This window comes from Macaca thibetana, chromosome 4 (genome assembly GCF_024542745.1).
Source record: "Macaca thibetana thibetana isolate TM-01 chromosome 4, ASM2454274v1, whole genome shotgun sequence".
NCBI lineage: Eukaryota > Metazoa > Chordata > Mammalia > Primates > Cercopithecidae > Macaca > Macaca thibetana.
In genome coordinates, this window is record NC_065581.1 from 167,821,665 (window position 1) to 167,840,624 (window position 18,960).

General features: G+C 46.5%; 1 protein-coding gene across 1 annotated transcript in view; it reads right to left on the reverse strand.

Moving 5' to 3' along the window:
• Nucleotides 1–18,960, reverse strand: part of WDR27 (WD repeat domain 27) — a 256,015-nt gene that overhangs the window by 179,154 nt on the left and 57,901 nt on the right. The window contains exons 18-21 of the mRNA XM_050787106.1: nt 13,627–13,748; nt 12,032–12,165; nt 10,105–10,202; nt 8,632–8,753 (exon numbers count right to left, since the gene is read on the reverse strand). Coding sequence (XP_050643063.1) covers nt 8,632–8,753; nt 10,105–10,202; nt 12,032–12,165; nt 13,627–13,748 — 476 coding nt within the window. The remainder of the gene's footprint in view (nt 1–8,631; nt 8,754–10,104; nt 10,203–12,031; nt 12,166–13,626; nt 13,749–18,960) is intronic.

Below are 18,960 nucleotides of genomic sequence, written 5' to 3' on the forward strand. Positions count from 1 at the left end.
GTGTGACAGTACCTACAGATGCTTTCTATGAATTATCTCCTACTATTTACAGAAAGCACATCCTCCTCCTTCAAATGCTGGTTAAAGTTTTCCTCTCAGTTTTTTATTTTTTTATTTTTTTATTTTTGAGACAGAGTCAGGGTCTGTCACCCAGGCTGGAGTGCAATGGCGTGATCTCAGCTCACTGCAACCTCTGTCTCCCAGGTTCAAGCGATTCTCTTGCCTCAGCTTCCCAAGTAGCTGGGATTACAGGTGCACACCACCACGCCTGGCTAATTTCTGTATTTTTAGTAGAGACAGGGTTCACTATGTTGGTCAGGCTGATCTCGAACTCCTGACCTCATGATCCATCCGCCTCGGCCTCCCAAAGTGCTGGGATTGCAGGCGTGAGCCATCGTGCCCGGTCCACTCTGATTTTTTTTTATCTTGCCCAAATCTGGGGAGTCATGCTCTACAAACCATCAATTCTCACCAGATGGGTTTTACTTAACCCTATGTATCATGATGACTGACTTTCCAACCTGACTCTGGCATAATACTATGAGACAAGGAAGAAAATCCAAATATTTTACCCTAAAATATGTTTCTTTGCCGTATCTTGAAACGGCTCTGCAAAGCTGTCCTTTGTGGGGGAAAATGTGCATCTGGGAAGAATCTCTGTTCACGTAGCTAGATTTCTTTCTTCCAAGCTCCCCCAATCCTAAAGAGATTAAGACTCTAGCACCTTTTAAAGGTCTGACTAGGAAACATTTGTCACCTATTGTCTCTAAGAGCAGCCACTGTGAGACTTCAAAAGAATATTGGTCTCCACAATCTTGTATCTTAACCTGAACATTTCCTTTCTACTGATCCCAGGTCTTCAGAGAAACTCAACCAATTGTCAACCAGAAAATGTTTGCATTTACCTAGAGCCTGGAGGCCCCCCGACACACCCACCAGCTTTGAGTTGTTCCCCCTTTCTGGACCAAACTCGTGTATTTCTGAAATGTATTTGATTGATGTCTCCTGCCTCTCTAAAATGTATAAAACCAAGCTGCGCCCCGACCACCTTGGCACACGTTCTCAGGACCTCCTGGGGGCTGTGTCACGGGCCATGCTCACTCATATTTGGCTCAGAATAAATGTCTTCGAATATTTTACAGAGTTTGGCTCTTTTTGTCAACAGATATATTGTGTAGTGGAGAAGCCTGGGCTTCAGTGTAGCCATCACCCGAATATTGTACACTGTACCCCTTAATTTCTCATCCCTCACCTCCCTCCCACCCTCTCACCCTCCAAGTCTCCAGTGTCTTTTATCCCACTGAGTCCACGTGTGCACAATATTTACCCCACCTGTAAGTGAGAACATGGGATTTAACTTTCTGTTTCTGAGTGGTTTAAGACAGTGGCCTCCAGTTCCAACCACTAGAGCTGCATAAGACCGGATTTCATTCTTGTTATGGCTGAGTAGTGTTCCACCATGTGTCTGTATCACATGCTCTTTATGCATTCCTCTGTTGACAGACACTTAGTTTGATTCCACAACTTTGGGATTGTGAATCGTGCTGCAATAAACATACAACACTGCAGGTGTCTTTTTTATGTAACGATTTCTTTTCCTATGGGTCGGTGCCCTGTCGTGGGATTTCTGGATCCAATGGTAGTTCTATTTTTAGTTCTTTGAGAAATCTCCATACTGGTTTCCATAAAAAAAATTAGTTCTAATTTGTACTAAGTTAGACTCCCACCCACAGTGTCTAAGTGTTCCCTTTTTTCCACATCCTCGCCAACATCTGCTGATTTCTGGTGCAAGATGAAACTCTTGTTCGAGGCTTCACTTGGCATCTGGAATAAACACATATGTAGCTGCTTCTCTCACGTCACCACCAGGGAAAGCCAAAGGTTGAGCCCTGGAGTGCTCACGCCAGCAGCAGGTCATGGAGCTCTTGTGGGTAAATGATGGCCCAACTGAAAAAGGAAGGCAGATCCAATGGTTATAACTCAAACAGGCCCGTTAAAACTGCCAGGATTGGGCTTGGACTAAGCAAGCAATTTTTGAGCACCGACTGTATGCTAGTAAGGGATGGCTCTGACCTCAAGGTGAGAATCTCACAGGAGAGAGGATTAACCATACGTCATTCTAAATGCACTGATGAGCCCTGGAACAGCAGTGTAGGCACAAGACCAAGTAAGGGGCCGAGTCCAACTACTGAGAGGCCAGGGAGGCCTCCTGGGGAGGTGGTGGAGGCTGAGCCTGGACAGCTGGGTCTGCCTGTGACGCAGGCCACAGAGCAGAAGCACAGAGTGCAGCTGGCGGACGCTCAGCTCCACCTTCTGAGAGCCCTGGGCTGAAGTGCCGGGGACCAGGCCTGAAGGGGTCAATCCTGTGTCTCAGAGTCAGCCCCGTTCACTGGGCTCATTGTCAGGCAGGTGTAGTCGGGAAGCCAGTGTGGAGCCTCAGCTGCTCTGTGGGGTCAGAGCTTAGGTGCCGGTGGTGCCTGCTCAGATCTCACGCCAGCACCCCCACTCCGTCTAGGGCTCTGGGGGGATGAGGATGCCCCATGCTCCACGTTCATGATGCTGCGACTCTGAGGACAGAGCAGGCCTCTTCTTGGCAGGTAGAGCACGTGTGTCACACAGGAGCAGGCCCCGATGCCCTCCTGTGACTGTCCAGGCCACCACAGAAGCCGACTGGGGCCTGAGAGAATCGCCCAGCCCAGCAACCTGGGCTTCATGTGGGCCCACAGCTTGAGACTGGGTCTGAGGCATCAACAAGGACACTGACGGGGTCAAGGCACGAGAAGGCGGCACAGGGTCTGCATACAGCCTCGGGCTTTTATCCTAAAAGCTGCTGGGGCCTCTGAAGAACTGACAGTGAAGATAAAAATGACCCGGATGGGGTTCTGAAGGCACAGGTCAACAGTGGGTGGTGATGGGTGGAGACAAGCTGTGGGGACAGTTGCTGGGGAGCAACTGCAGGCTGCAGGTGGGACAGAAGATGGCAGCGCTAGGCCTCCCACACCTGCACCTATGCGGGTGCAGTGTCACCTTCCTGAGGTCTGCACACCCACAGAGGGTGACAGAGGGGCTGTGCTGTGTTAAGCAGGGTGGGTGCAGAGGCACCAGCCGAGGGGTGCTGCATTGCCTGTGGGACTGGGTGCAAAACACAGCAGGCTGTGCCGGGCTCCTGCTGCCTTCTCTGGGCCACACAGTGGGCAGTGGGGGGTCAGGCCCAGGCCCCTCCAGCTGGTACAGCTGTCCCCTCCTCCTTCAAGGCTCAGCCCAGGACCACCTCCTGGGGAACATCTTCCCTGCCCCCCGCTTGTTCAGAGGCCCCACAGACCACTTGGTAAACTGAATACACCTCCTGCCTCTGACCCAGAAGGTGATCCTGAGGACGACATCGCGACGCTTCCGCACGAGTCCGCACCGTGCAGCTCAGAAAGCACTCACTCCACATCCGTGAGTGAGCAGATGAGGCCGTTGCCCCACAACAGGGCGCTTGCGTACCGAAACGGTGGCCCTTTACTGCGGTGGTTTTTAGACGCACAGAACCAGCCCTTCAAGAAGCCGTGCGGTCGTCCAATGTGTCAAACAGACGCACAGAACCAGCCCTTCAAGAAGCCGTGCGGTCGTCCAATGTGTCAAACAGACGCACAGAACCAGCCCTTCAAGAAGCCGTGCGGTCGTCCAATGTGTCAAACAGACGCACAGAACCAGCCCTTCAAGAAGCCGTGCGGTCGTCCAATGTGTCAAACAGACGCACAGAACCAGCCCTTCAAGAAGCCGTGCGGTCGTCCAATGTGTCACACAGATAAAGGCAGAAGAGTCTCCCGGTGGACTGGGCATAAGGATGCTCTGCTGTGGACGCCAACGGCACCCCTGGGCAGTGCCTGTGCCTCCGAGGAGTTGCAAACCTGGACTCTAAAGAGTCCTCACTGTAACACATCAGCAGCTGCCCTTCTCCTGACGGCACATTTCTCATTTCCTCATAAGAGCAGAGTTCTGATTTGAAAGGCCACAGCTGCTGTCATTCATGACCGGTCCTCCAACGTCGCTGTAATTTGTAACAGTCCTCCACAATTTCCTCGTTAACTCCTCACCATCATCATTGCTGATTTCTAACATATATTTAGAACCAACAATGTTCATTACAGTAAATTAAATGGGACAATAATGAAATTTGACGCTTTAAGTCCTTGAAAATAAATGTATTACAATCAAGCCAACAAAATATAAAGACCTTTCTAAAAACAAATCTTAATTATGCTACCAATTCACTTCCTGTATCTTCATTCTCCAAGTCAATACTATTTTAGGGCTTAAAGTATTCTAAAAAATCTAATATGCTGCTTCCAATACAACATATTTTAAAAGTCAGAAAAAAGTTAAATATAAACACAGTCTCATCTGGCTCCTCAAGTCTCCTCAATTATTGAAATAAAAGATAATACCCAAAAGAAGCCAAAATGAAATTAGCACTAGAGGAAGAGAGGAAAAACAGGTATCAGACTGTGGAATTCACTATGCCTGCTGTCCAGAGGCTCCCAAGGCGAGCCAGGCCCAGCGCCTCCGTCCTCCTCCCTTGGCGGTGTGCACGGGGAGCCTCCACAGTGACCAGGCAGGTGCACTTAGCACATGCTAAGAGATTTACATACATTTAACCCTTTAACAGAGAAAAGCTTTATATATGTAAAAGGTTAGAAACTCTTGTATTATGAAATGGGAACAGACAGGAAAGGAAACAAAATTGCAAGATCACACCAAATAGCATCATATCATTTTCCAAAATAATTCTCTTGAAAATATTAGAAAATTGGTTAGCTAAAGTTAAAAGAATTATCTTTACCATTATCTTAAACCTCGTATGTTATTTTTTGTTATAAATTAGAAAGCATTGAAAACTTTGAAATTATATTTTGCATTTGCAACCTAAACATCTGAAACAATTTAAAACAAATTTGGGAACTAAATTGAAAAAAATCTCACACTGAGCTCTAATAGGCCAAGTTTTAATCTAGACCAAGTTTCATGGCTCTGTCATAAACCCCATAAAAAAAAGAACAAAAAGAGAAAGAAAATAGGGATTTACAATGGAAATGCTGACAGACCATTTTCCAAACACCAAAAATAAATTATAATTGGCTTTGCAATGAGCACCTTTAATAAGAGTCATGCACAACCAATACAAAAATTAAATGAACTAGGAAATACTTTTTCTAATAATTGACAATGTTTAAGACAAGAAGCAGCAAGTGTCAAAAAGCATGGTAAGAAATACGTTTTAAATGTAAAATTGGCTAGGAGCAGTGGCTCATGCTTGTAATCCCAGCACTTTGGGAGGCCAAGGCAGGCAGATCACCTGAGGTGAGGAGTTTGAGACCAGCCTGGCCAACATGGTGAAATCCCCTCTCTACTAAAACTACAAAATTTAGCCAGGCATGGGGGCACGTGCCTGTAATCCCAGCTACTTGGGAGGCTGAGGAAGGAGAATCGCTTGAACCCAGGAGGCGAAGGTTGCAGTGAGCCAAGATCACGCAAGTGCACTCCAGCCTGGGCGACGAGAGCGAGACCGCACCTCAAAAAAAATAAAAAAATGTAAAATTTACAACATGAAAGAAATTTCACGTATAAGATTCATTTATCTTCACAACTGAAATTTTTAAACTCAAGAATGACGACATTTGGGAAATTTAGCCAATTCTCACTTAACTGTAAAGACTCACAGACTTTAGAAAAACTGACCAGACAGACAAGTACATAACATCTCCGGAGAGACTTTTCTTGTCAGCAATCTGTATCTTTAGATACATTTTTATACACTGCATTTTGAGAATAATGCATCAACAAATTTTAAATACTATTTGTCAAACTTTAACCTCTGCAATCTACATGCTGACGAGTCTTTTTATGAAACCATTTCTTCTCTAGATTTACATCTACTTTCTCGTACAAAGAATCGAATCCTTTGCTTTCTGTTGGTAACAGCAAGTCACAGTTCAATTCGGCGCATGTCAAGTGAGCAGATTCCAGGTTCTAGGTACTACCAAGATCAGACACAAAGACGGTGCAAACCCTCGTCTGCACTCGGGTATCTTAAAGTCAAATGTCTTTGCGTGGAAGTTTCACTAAATAAATTTAGTAGGTCAGACTTATACTTTAACATTCTACATCCAAATATTAGCTATTGATATCACATGAAGCTGCACTTGAATTTAAAAGGAATCATAATACCTAAAAAATGAGACGGGTTGGCTGGGCACAGTGGCTCACGCCTGTAATCCCAGCACTCTGGGAGGCCGAGGCGGGTGGATCACGAGGTCAGGAGTTCAAGGGCGGATCAAGGCCAACATGGTGAAACTCCATCTCTACTAAAAGTACAAAAATTAGCCAGCCGTGGCGGCACGCGCCTGTAAACCTAGCTACTTGGGAGCCTGAGGCAGGAGAATCGTTGGAACCCAGGAGGTGGAGGTTGCAGTGAGCTGAAATCAGGCACTGCACTCCAGCCAGGGTGACAGAGCAAGACTCCATCTCAAAAAAAAAAAAAAAAAAAAAGAAGAAGAAGAAGAAAGAAGAAAAAATAAATAAGATGGGTATTAGGCTAACAATCATTTTAAAAGTTAATAACTCAATTATTAAATTCATTTAAAAGCCCAGAAATATATAAAATCTAATAATCAAATCTTTGCCTAATCTTGACAGATCTTACTGTGAAATTAGTAGCATCAGATCACGGCTCTCAAATACCAACAGTGCTGCCTATTCTCATTGTAAATTACCAAACTGACTTCTTTTTCCTTCACAGCTTTCCCAGAAAACATAGAAACCTGGAGTATTACACACAGCACTGATTCAACTAATTCGCACTTGGTTTGTGGAGTGTGCCATTTTAATAGCCTCATAAAGTTACAGAATTCTTCAAAGGGATTCCTTCATTCATCTGACAGACCCACTGCACAGTGTTTAAAAACATGTTTGCTCTGGTTTATATGCAGGAAGCGTCTAAACAAAAAGAGAAAATGCAGAAGAATAATATTTTCTCCAACAACTCTCCGCAAGCTGGTATTTCCATGGTGTTATTCAAACCAGAAAAGCCTTCTCCTATTGAAATTTGAAATGTCCTGTTGATGAACTGGGTGGTGGAGGGGTGGAAGATTAAAATGAAGGCAAGATAAAGATGCCTATCAGAGCCTTTAAACCCTCCCTTCTCCAACCAAGGCTGCCCCACAGGGAGGGCACGGAGGTCGGCTTCGCCTCCGCAGGCAGCCTCTCCAGGCGTCTTCCTGACCTCCAAAGCTCTGACTACCCCACACTGCCAAGTCCCTGGATCTGCCTCTCTGAAGAGCCATCCAGACCGACAGGTAGGGAGACCATCTTCCTGGACACGGAGCCTCTGAATCCCGGGGTCTCTCATGCCGCACCCATTAACAAAGTCTTCCTGTGGCCCTGACACCTCCATCTCCCCTTTATCCAGAAGAGATGCAGGAACAAATCTGCTTCATTGTAATTTAACTTAACAGCCTAGAATCTTTGCTCTTTCTAATTTGAACTGATTACCAAACTTTATAGATAATCAGACCATACCTGTCCTGTTAAACAGAAATTTAAAGACTCAAAATGTGGGCCAGGCATGGTGGTTCACGCCTGTAATCCCTGCACTTTGGGGGCTGGGGCAGGCTGATCACGAGGTCAGGAGTTCGAGACCAGCCTGGCCAACATGATGAAATCCCGTCTCTACTAAAAATACAAAAAAAAAATTAGCCGGGCATGGTGGTTCATGCCTGTAATCCCAGCTACTCAGGAGGCTGAGGCAGGAGAATCGCTTGAACCCAGGAAGCAGAGGTTGCAGTGAGCCAAGATAGTGCCACTGCACTTCTGCCTGGGTGACAGAGACTTTGTCTCAAAAAAAAAAAAAAAAAAAAAAAAAGATGCAAAATATGTTAACCTGTGGACAACAAAGTCTGTTTAACCAACATTGCAATACTTCACTTAGCAAAATGATACCTCAATCATAATATAAATGCCAGATGCATTGTAAGTTAAATCCCTGACTTGGAAAACCTTGGAAAACCAAAATTACAGTTTTAGTCCTAAGAAATGCAGTTTTGTTCCCAAGACTTAGACCCCCTCTTGAGTAACCAAGTGTCTTTTGAACCATGCAGCTATCAGACAATGAACTCATCAAATGGCTGTCCTGTAATGCCAACCCTTGAACCCATCGCTGTGGATATTTGTAAACTTTGTCTCTGTCAAAATGGACTGGCTGTATCCAACAGCCTCCACCTTCAAAAAAAGCTATTGATTTAGCAAGGCTGCCCCACAGGCCATAGAACCAATGTGTCTACTATGCAATCCACTATTGCTGAAAATATGCAACCCTATCAAGTTTTATGTGAGAATATTTTCCTAGTAAAATCTTAGTATGAGCCCATAAAATAGTCAAACACAAAAGTACAAAACTTAACATTCAACATGATACTAAAGTATGTCCTAGGGCCAAACATCGAGGCTTCGAATAATCTAATGATCAATAAACATTAACATTGAATTTGGTAGCAAACACTGCTAAAATGGCATCATTCATTTGTATCTGTGAAATGCTTTAAACACACAGTTGTACAGATGATGTATATTATCCAAAAACTGACTCACTTTATTTTGGCAGATTTGATGGACAGGCCGTGAGTGGGCTTCTGCTATCACCGCTGCACTGCAGCCGGCGTTGAGGTCGAATACTTCCACGGTCCTGTTCCGGCCAGCTGCGAGAACGATGTCTGCGATAATCCAGTTAGGGAGCTCCTCTCCACACTCATACCCATGGGGAAGGGACAGTCCATCTCTTTTACTAATAAAAACTTCGGAATATTAGAAGACTCAAGAATGGATGACTAGTTAAGAATTTCTGAAGTTCCGCCTGAAACGTCCTGAGCCCACTCCAGCCCCACCCCATCTGGCCCCAGGCATTGGCAAGAGCAGGTGGGCGGGGGTGGGGGGCTGCTTAGGGAAAGGGAGACCACCACAGTGCCTGTTTTGAAGTGGGAGTTCCAGCTTTAGATACGTGGTATTTGAGATGCCCATGAAACACCCAAATCAGATGTCAAATAATTGAATATGTAGACACTGCACTCAGAAGAAAGGACTGAACTAAGATTAGACAGACCCACAGAGTGGGTGACAGCACCTGGGGCAGGTCTCACGAGGGGAGACACAGCCCAGACAGTGCCATGTTGGCAGGTGACCGTGACATGCTTCATAAACTTGACCTATGAGGAGCAATGTATACATTTAGGGCTCGTGTGACCACCAGCACCCCCCAAGCCTCAATGCTCAGCCCTGAATGCTGCAGTAATGAGCATATGTGGTGGGAACACAGGTGCACTGGAGTCAAGAGACCCGTAATGCTGGTGTTAGCGCTGGATTACTCTTGACTCTAGTATCCTTGTATTCCAGAAACCATCATTTAAGCTAAAGTAATCCTAATGACATCTTTCTTATTTCTGCTAGGTATTTTAGCACCAATTCTAGCATGAAATTACCACATTTCTAACTAAAACATACTACAACCTCCTACCACTTTTAGTTCAACTATAAAACCCTCCAATAGAGTTCAACTTAGACTGAACTTTGAGTAAATTAAAACTTTATACAATGAATTCCTAAAGATCTGGAGCTTTTCCCCTAAATAAATTAAAATCAACTTTGAAAATTAAAAGCAATGGTGTTAGCCATAAAAATCTCAAAAATTAAAGTTCTGGATTCCATTTCATATTATTTTGAACAGCAACTGCTATGATTTTTGCCAGCTCTGCAGATGAGATAGAATAACTAAATTACTAGACATTAGTCAACAAAGTCCAGAGCAGAAGTACCAGGTCAGCCCACCTGCTGGACGGCATGAGCTATGCGGCACTCAGGTTTCTTCTTCCCTTGAGGCCCTTTCTGAATATTGAGATGCATTATTAACACGTACAATTAACACAAGGACAGCGAGCTCCATGAGAAGGGTCCGTGTATTCCCGGAGCCTCACACAATGCCTGACACTCATGAGATGCTCAGCACACACCTCTGCCAGAGGAATGACACTCAGGGCGTAAAACCCTACCGGGATCTGGGAGAAAGGATACGGGAATAAAAGTCGTTGACTGCCGATAGACTGGTCACGTCTACTGCACCCGTCGTGGAGAGCCTGCAAATCAGCTTGGACTTGCTCTTCTGTTTATATCTGGAAGAGAAAATCAAGATGATCAATCTTCTTGCTTTCCTTCCACTACACTAAATATCTTATGTTTAAAAACATTAAACATGAAAAGAAAGTTTTCATATCACTTTAAAAGTCACATTTTATGATACCGAGGGAAAAAGTGAATTAGCTACCTTGATTTTTCTTTAGGGGAAAAACCTGTTTTTCTATTAACATCTAATTATTTGTGGTGATTTCTGACATATGAAAGATCCCCCACCTCCTCCTCCTTCTTCAGCCTGTGGTCAAATGCACCAGCCTTTTAGTATAGGGTGTTTCCGTGTATGCCTTAGAAAAACCTGCCCATCTCCCGCTACATGTAACTGAACACATGCTTCAGCTTCGCTACCTCCCGAAACCCAGCTGAAGTGGCTGCAAAGTGATCTCTAAGAGAAAGTTCCACAAGATCAGAAAGAGGAGGCGAGAACAAGAAGAGAAGCTGCCAACTCTCAGGGGTAAAGGGCTGTGCCAGCCGAGACGGGAAGCCTGTGACATGAGCTGACCTATGAAGCTCCCTCCCGGTAAGTAAAAATAAACTTCAGGCCAGGTGTGGTGGCTCACACCTGTAATCCCAGCACTTTGAGAGGCCGAGGCACACAGATCATGAGGTCAGGAGTTCGAGACCAGCCTGACCAACATAATGAAACCTTGTCTCTACTAAAAGTACAAAAATTAGCCAGGTGTGGTGGGGGGCGCCTGTAATCCCAGCTACTCGGGAGGCTGAGGCAGGAGAATCACTCGAACCCGGGAGGCGGAGGTTGTGGTGAGCCAAGATCTCACCACTGCATTTCAGCCTGGCGACAGAGCGAGACTCCATCTCAAAAACAAACAAACAAACAAACGAACAAACTTTAGGACTGAAAGTCCCAGGCATCTCTGAAGACGAGGCTGAGGGAGGGGCCACAGGAGGGAGCTGCTGGGTCCTGGAGCCCTTCCTCTGTGTACAACCTGCCCCAGCACAGGCCAGAAGTCACTCCTGGGAAGCTGTGACACGGGACAGATGAGAGTGGGGACGCTCTCATTGAGACCAGGATTCCCTGCAAGCCCGTCTATTGGCTGGGAGACCCAACCCTTTGCAGGTCCCAACCCGACGTCCCTCCATGGGAGAAGCAGGCAGACGCGGTGCCCATTCTGCCCGCAGGGCACTCGCCCCAATTAACAAACTGAAGTCACACATCTCAGAAACATAACTTTGATTAAGAAAGGTGCGCTTATGTTACACTCAAAAAAAAAAAAAAAATGACATGAATACATAGAGATACAGCAAAAATATAAAACTACGACCAAGAAGCAAATACGCCAATCTCAAAAGGAAAGAAAAGGGAAGCAGACAGGACTGGGAGGCAGGTTCCTAATTCCCTCTGTAATATTTTATTTCTTTAAAAATTCTGGAAAACAAAGACAGTGAAATGTTAATACTTGTCCAAGCTAAGTGTAGCTAAGGAGATATTTATTATTCCCCATATATATGTATATATTTGAAATAGTTCATAATTTAACTTTGTATTATCAATAGTATTTGTTCCACATAACATCACTTCAATAGCTGCAGAGCCGAGATGATAACTGAGGTTTCTCAAATCCCCCAGATTCTCGCATTCTGTCATGCCAAAGGCCCCCCACGTAGTAATACAAAGGAAGGTTTAAAATGCGTAGGATCTGGATAATTCCCTCTCATCAGCAGTTTAGTGATATGAGGTCATTATTAAATTTGGGGCAACTTTTTAAAATGTAAATACCTTTTCAACATCACATTATTGAAACGGCTTCCTCTGATCTAAAACTAATGCACAGGGTGGAGGGGTGCCTACCTCTTCATCTCATCTTTGCAAGTGTCAATATGATACTTCAGTAGCTGAAATTCAGGGCCAGAAGATAACAATATAAAGGCATCTATATAATAAAACTGTGCAGACTGTATCGGTTTAGAAAACATGTTTCTGCCCTGTAATGCAAACCAGTAATTATTGTCAATACGATAAATGTTAACAAAAACACTATTGCTCTAAACATAAAATTGTTTCTTCTTAAAACCCAACATCTATTTATTCTAAATGCGTACATATACTTTGTTAGACCCAGTCTACAATTTTTGTTTCTGCCTACTACTTCTGAAAGGTATTATATGATTAAAATTTCACTGTAATGAATGCTTTTGAATTCCAGCCATTTAACAACTTTAGAATTGAAACTCAGCAGTAAACATACTAAGTAGCAAGGATTTTATTAAAGCTGAAATTTAAACTGTTTTAAAATGTAGTTCTGAGGTGTCTGCTCTCAAATTTAGACCTCACAACCAAACGTGTTATGACACAGAGCAAGCTGACGGCATCCACAGCTCTCAGCAAACTACTTCCTGAAGCTGCTGCCAAATGCTTCACCTTTAGAGAGGCCCTGGGTGTTCCTTAACTGACACTGCCTTTCTTGTCTTTCTCATCTTCAATCCCCTTTCTATAAAAGACCCATAGAAAATAAATGCCAACATCTTTGAAAATGCGACTGCTTTTTATGTTACGTTCTTTGCAAGTCACCTGCTCATAATTTCATGATTTGAAGGTGAGTTTCCTACCATTTCCTTTTCTTTCCCTGTCCTAGTCATAAGGTTATCATCTTCCTGTCTCTCCTTTCCTGTTCCGCTCACAAAGGATCTCATGTAAGTTCATCAAAACGAGTCACTCTTCTTCCTAAAATATACTTCCCCCACATAATAGCCCCTTGGCCATTTTGCTTCTGGTCTACGAAATCACATTGAATCAACATTTTAAATTCTTCAAATGTTTCAGTATTAATCATGTGGCATTCGCAGACCATCACAAACATAAGGATAGATTTAAGCATATGAATGTATGCGCGCACGTGACAAGTATGTAAGTGTGCGCGTGTGCATGCATCTATATGCGTGTGTGCCTACTGTGTGCATGTGGATATGTGGCAAGTATGTAAGTGTGCGCATGAGTATGCATCTACATGCGTGTGCCTATTGTGTGCATCTGAATATGTGGTAAGTATGTAAGTGCATGCATGTGTATGCATCTATATCATATGTGCTTATTGCACGTGTGTGAATATGTGGCAAACATGTTAAGTGTGCACATGCATATGCATCTATATGCGTGTGCCTACTGCATGCATGTGAATATGTGGCAAGTAAGTGTGCATATGTGTATGCATCTATATGCATGTGCCTGTTGAGTGCGTGTGAATATATACATGTAGACACACATTTAAAAAACTAATCAATAATGTTTATTGCATTGAAGCAATAACTTTTAATCAATAACTTTTCTAAAGCAAACTCTTGGCTTATGTCCCTTTCCTCATCTCCTGTTAAGGTAAAATGAGACTTTTGAGAAGCTCTCAGCTCCTTCGGAAATGACTGCCCATGGCAGAGGTGACCGTCCATTACCAGAAGCAGTGCCAGCTCTGCCCCACGAGCTGACCACACCCGCAGGGTCCCATCCTGGGCCGCAGAGAGCAGCCACCTCCGGTCCTGGCTCCAGCACACGGTGTTCACCGCCCCGTCGTGACCTAACAGGAATGACCAGAGAGGGTGACTATTTCTACTGTTAGTATCAGTTTTGACTGAGTGCTGCTTATCTGGTACTTTCATACAACACAACCGGAACAGCATTTGTCAAGTAATAAGGGGCGCGCCAGGAGGCTTCTCCTGGCCACAGTGAGGCCGCAGAGCCTGAGGCCAGGTACACCATCTCCCTTCAGTAGAGACTCAATGTGGCTTCTGAAGGCAGCTGCTCTAAAGACTCATGTTCCATTTTGTTCAACTTTTATTTTAGATTCAGGAGGTGCAGGTGTGGGTTTGTTAGGAGCGTGTATTGTGTGGTGCTGAGGTTTGGAGTGTGATTGAATGCCTCGGCCAGGCAGTATAAAACCTCGCATTTCTTAAACTAAGAAGTTCAACATCATGTGTGCATCTGTGAGTGTATGTTATCAGAGAAGAACATGATAACAGTTAGTATTATAAACTACAGTATAGAAATCTGTGGACTCCATGATAATGCATCCGGATTTTAAAGAACTGCCATCAACACTGAAGAAAAAAGTGAAAAAAAAAATCCCTGAGCACACACATATAAGTCGATCATTTGTTCTGACAGATTTGAAAAGTTTTGTCTAAACTCACAATGGCTGCTTGGATGCTGATTTCTGAGAGCGCCGATGCTGGTCTTCAGGTGTCTGAATGTCGGCAGTGTGTGCTGCTCTGATATGAAACTAAGGTAGGCGACGAGGCAAACAGCCTTTATTTCATACACCTGTAAGAGCTTTTCTGTCCCCCTACCTCATCCTACTCCCCACCTCATCCTACCCCCCACCTCATCCTACTCCCCACCTCATCCTACACCCCACCTCATCCTACCCCCAGCCTAACCCTGGGGCCCAGGCCCTGAGCCCGTGCTGGTTTCTGGACCTGTCTTGCCTCATAACCCCTAGAACGGCTGTCAGGCCGGGAGGCGTCTTCAAACAGTCTCTCAGCTGCCACCACCTGACGGTTCTAACAAGCGGCGGACGCAGAGGAAAGGAGAAAGCGAAGACGACCAGGGATGTGCTTCTCCTCAGAGGTCGACCCTGGAGCGAAAGCCAGGCGTCACGGTGAGGAGGGCGAGAGGGGAGGAGGTGGGGAGGTGAGGACAAGGAGGGGCCACGCCCAGCCCTGCAGCCTCTGACCCCCCCGAGGACCCGGGCTGGGACGGCAAGGAGAAAACTGAGGGCAGCCTCACTCCTGCTTCCTGACAACAAATGACCCCAGACCTGCTCAGCGACCCCATTTCACCTCCATAGCTAAGCACTTTGTGATTAAAATCACAGGGGATGGGTAACCACAACTCCCGAGAAAATTCCTGCTGTAGCCAGGATCTTCCCACGGAGCAGAAGGCCCCTTCCTGCGGGCCTCAGCACGTGAATCACGCATCACAATTTGTAGACCGGACAAGGAACTGCTATCTCACTACATCACATCTGTCAGGGAACCAGCGTAAAAAGACGGGAACACCAGGAAAGATGTAATTTTAAGAACATAACTCAGTTCTGCAACAGGACGCCAGGAAACGCAGAGCAGAAATTTACAGCGCAGAAAAACGTGAAATAGCTTTGCTGCCCTCACGTGTAGAGTTCTGGCAGTTTTAGCAAAAGTACAGAGGCTGGTTAAGGAAAGCTCCAAACACTCCTCACTGCTGCTCAGCTAACAGCAGCCACAAGACTCAAAGGAAAGTCAAGTTCATGACTGCCATTAACAGATGCCACCCATGCTGCTCGTACTGAACACCAGTGGCGTCCACAGCTCCGCACCATCCGAGAATATCACAGGTTCAGACACCTGCTGCAGGGCCTGGTCCAGGCAGCCTGGGGCATAAGGGCGTCCTCCCAGTGAGAAGGGCCTGACGCTTCTGCCCAGTGACTGACCTCAGAAGTCACTCCATTACCAGCCGTGTGGCCCACTCTCTTCCAATATCAAGCTCAGAACAGCCTCCACTGCCTGACCCACAGGCTGCAAGAGGCCGCAGGAGGTCACACAGGAGGGAGGGTGAAGTTACCGCGACCCACGCTCTTCCTTCTTCGTGAGACAGAGAACGTGTTTTTCTCGTCCTTCCCACCTCCTCCTATGAGCACAGCGTCTGCTGGGGGCCCAGTGGTCCACTAAGCCACCAAGGCCAGCAGAGGCACCGGCAATACAGGGATTGCAAAGTGCCACCTTCTGCTCAGTCCTGACAAATCGGCCTGGTCCTTCATCTCAAGTGTCAGGGACGGACTTCCACTCCCAGGATGAAAACAACGGCAATTCCTTAGAACTTGCCAAAGGTGGGATCCCCCTTCTCTCCCACGCTCCAGCCCCAGACACATGCGTGAAGTGCTGTGGCCACAGGGTGCATCGAAGACGAATCACCGCAGGCAAGGCCCGTCCCCACAAGCAACGTGCCCCTGGGGGACCACACGGGTGCCTCTTCCTCTCTCTCCCCACCACCTCCTCACTGTACGGAAGGCCTCCCTCCTCTTTTCAATTGACCAGTTTCCCCTGTGGTGTGTGTGATGAGATGAGGAGCTTCAGAAACACAGTGAAAAGGATTCTAAAACCCTGTCTAGGTCAGGATTTTGTTTGTTTGTTTGTTTGCTTGAGACAGAGTTTTGCTCTGTCACCCAGGCTATAGTGCAGTGGTGCCATCTCGGCTCACTGCAACCTCTGCGGTTCAAGCAATTTTCCTGGGTTCAAGCAATTCTCGTGCGTCAGCCCCCTGAGTAGCTGGGATTACAGGCGCCCTCCACCATGCCCAGCTAATTTTTGTATTTTTTAGCAGAGAAAGAGTTTTGCCATGTTGGCCAGGCTGGTCTCGAACTCCTGACCTCAAGTGATTCATCCACCTCAGCCTCCCAAAGTGCTGGGATTACAGGCGTGAGCCACCATGCATGGCCTATGTCAGAGCTTGAGACCTCTGGACCTAGACTTCCTTTGGATGCAGCCCCGTGTTGGGGAAGCAGTCAAGAGTGTGGGGACATAAGCAGCATGGAGGCCAGCGTGTGCAGTCTCCGCTCAGGGACATAAGCAGCACGGAGGCCAGCGTGTGCAGTCTCCGCTCAGGGACATAAGCAGCACGGAGGCCAGCGTGTGCAGTCTCCGCTCAGGGACATAAGCAGCACGGAGGCCAGCGTGTGCAGTCTCCGCTCAGGGACATAAGCAGCACGGAGGCCAGCGTGTGCAGTCTCCGCTCAGGGACATAAGCAGCACGGAGGCCAGCGTGTGCAGTCTCCGCTCAGGGACATAAGCAGCACGGAGGCCAGCGTGTGCAGTCTCCGCTCAGGGACATAAGCAGCACGGAGGCCAGCGTGTGCAGTCTCCGCTCAGGGACATAAGCAGCACGGAGGCCAGCGTGTGCAGTCTCCGCTCAGGGACATAAGCAGCACGGAGGCCAGCGTGTGCAGTCTCCGCTCAGGGACATAAGCAGCACGGAGGCCAGCGTGTGCAGTCTCCGCTCAGGGACATAAGCAGCACGGAGGCCAGCGTGTGCAGTCTCCGCTCAGGGACATAAGCAGCATGGAGACCAGCGTGTGCAGTCTCCGCTCAGAGAAGAGCAGAAACCACTCGGCACAGCTCGAGCCAAACCAAAAGCTCAGGAACAGGAGAGACACAGATCTTCACTTCATACTTTGACAAAGATTTCGTTTTTATACAATTCCACTATCTGTAATGCAATTTTAGATTTAATCTTCCGAAATGCCTGACCCCAGAACTTCACAACGATCACCACTGGCTCCAGGGCGCGTACAGACCATGCAGCTCTCCTGCGCGGCGCGCTCAGAACCCGCCATCCCGTATCGCTGAGAATCTACTCTGTGCCAGGCACATGCTTGGCGGAAGGCCTGGGACTCAAGTACCTGTCTTTGGACTAGACACAATTTTTGATAGGAAAAATTCTATAATCTAAAGCAGAAACACATAACTCCTTTATTAAATTAAATACGGTTGCTCTCAGTGGTTTTCAGGATGGGATGTGCTACCTGACTATGTGCTCAGAGGCCCCTGAACTCTCCAGGAGGAAATTTGAATTTATACTTATTTGTCCCAGATCATAATGGAAATAAAGACACTCATTTTTCTGTGTTCTGAGCAGGTGCTGAGAGACCAGTCACATTTTCAACATTGAGTGATGTCACTATTAAACCTTACACACCCAAAGTGAAACGATGTGGCTTGTGCAGTTGAAATGGGTAAATGTGGCACTTTTCCCCCACACAGAAACAGAGCAAGTTTTTGTAAAGATGAATTTGAAAAACCACTGCATTTTCTTAGTTCAGTGAGAAGCCCTTTTTCCAACAATAAAATACACAGGGAAACATCCACGGTCAACAGAACAACCACTCCTATCAATCAACGAAACAGGCCGGCTCAGGGCTCCCGGGCGCATGGTGAAGATTCTGAGGCTGCCGGATAGATGCGGGGTGGGACCAGGAGCAAGGGGCTTGAAGGGCAAGGGTGGCATCCAGGCCAAGACCGGAGAACTGTGCTCTGCCCAGACCATGCAGGGGCGGCAGCTTTGCTCATGCAGGAGCCGAGTCCAGCTCTGCCTGCCCTTGGGGGCCTCCGAGACCTGGCCCCAGGCATTAGCAAGCAGAGGGCGTGAGGCCGGAGTCACTGGGGGCGCTCATCTGCTCCCAGATGTGGCCTTACCTGGGCCTGGCTCCTGCTGCCTCCGTCCCCATCTCAGCCCCACTCGGCCCCACCTCCGTGTTTCCTAACGACTGCCCTTGGGGTGGTCACACGACAGGCTGAGTGTCCCATATTCACAATGCGTGGGATTAGAGGTGTTTTGGATTTCCCATTCTTTCCGATTGTGGAATATTTGCATTAGGGCAGGTAAGCAACCCTAACCCGAAAATCCGAAATCTGAGATGCTTCAACGGGCATCTCCTCGGTGTTATGTCGGCACTCAGAGCGTTCTGGATTTCGGGTTATTTGGATTTCAGAATTTTGGATTAGGGATGCTAAACCTGTATAAAACAGAAGGACTAGTGAGATATTTTTTGTTGTTTCTGTGCTTTGGTTAAAATATCTACCAAGTGTAAGTTCTGAGGCAAGCAGTATCAGGACCCTAACGAAGAGCTATCAGGTTTTATGGAATTAGAATTAGGAATCAAATATATGTCCCAGTTATGAGTTGAAATGGTCATAATTTTAACACTGTTTCTCTCAGATCTACTTTTAAAGGAAAATAGTTTGCTTTGTTACGTTTAT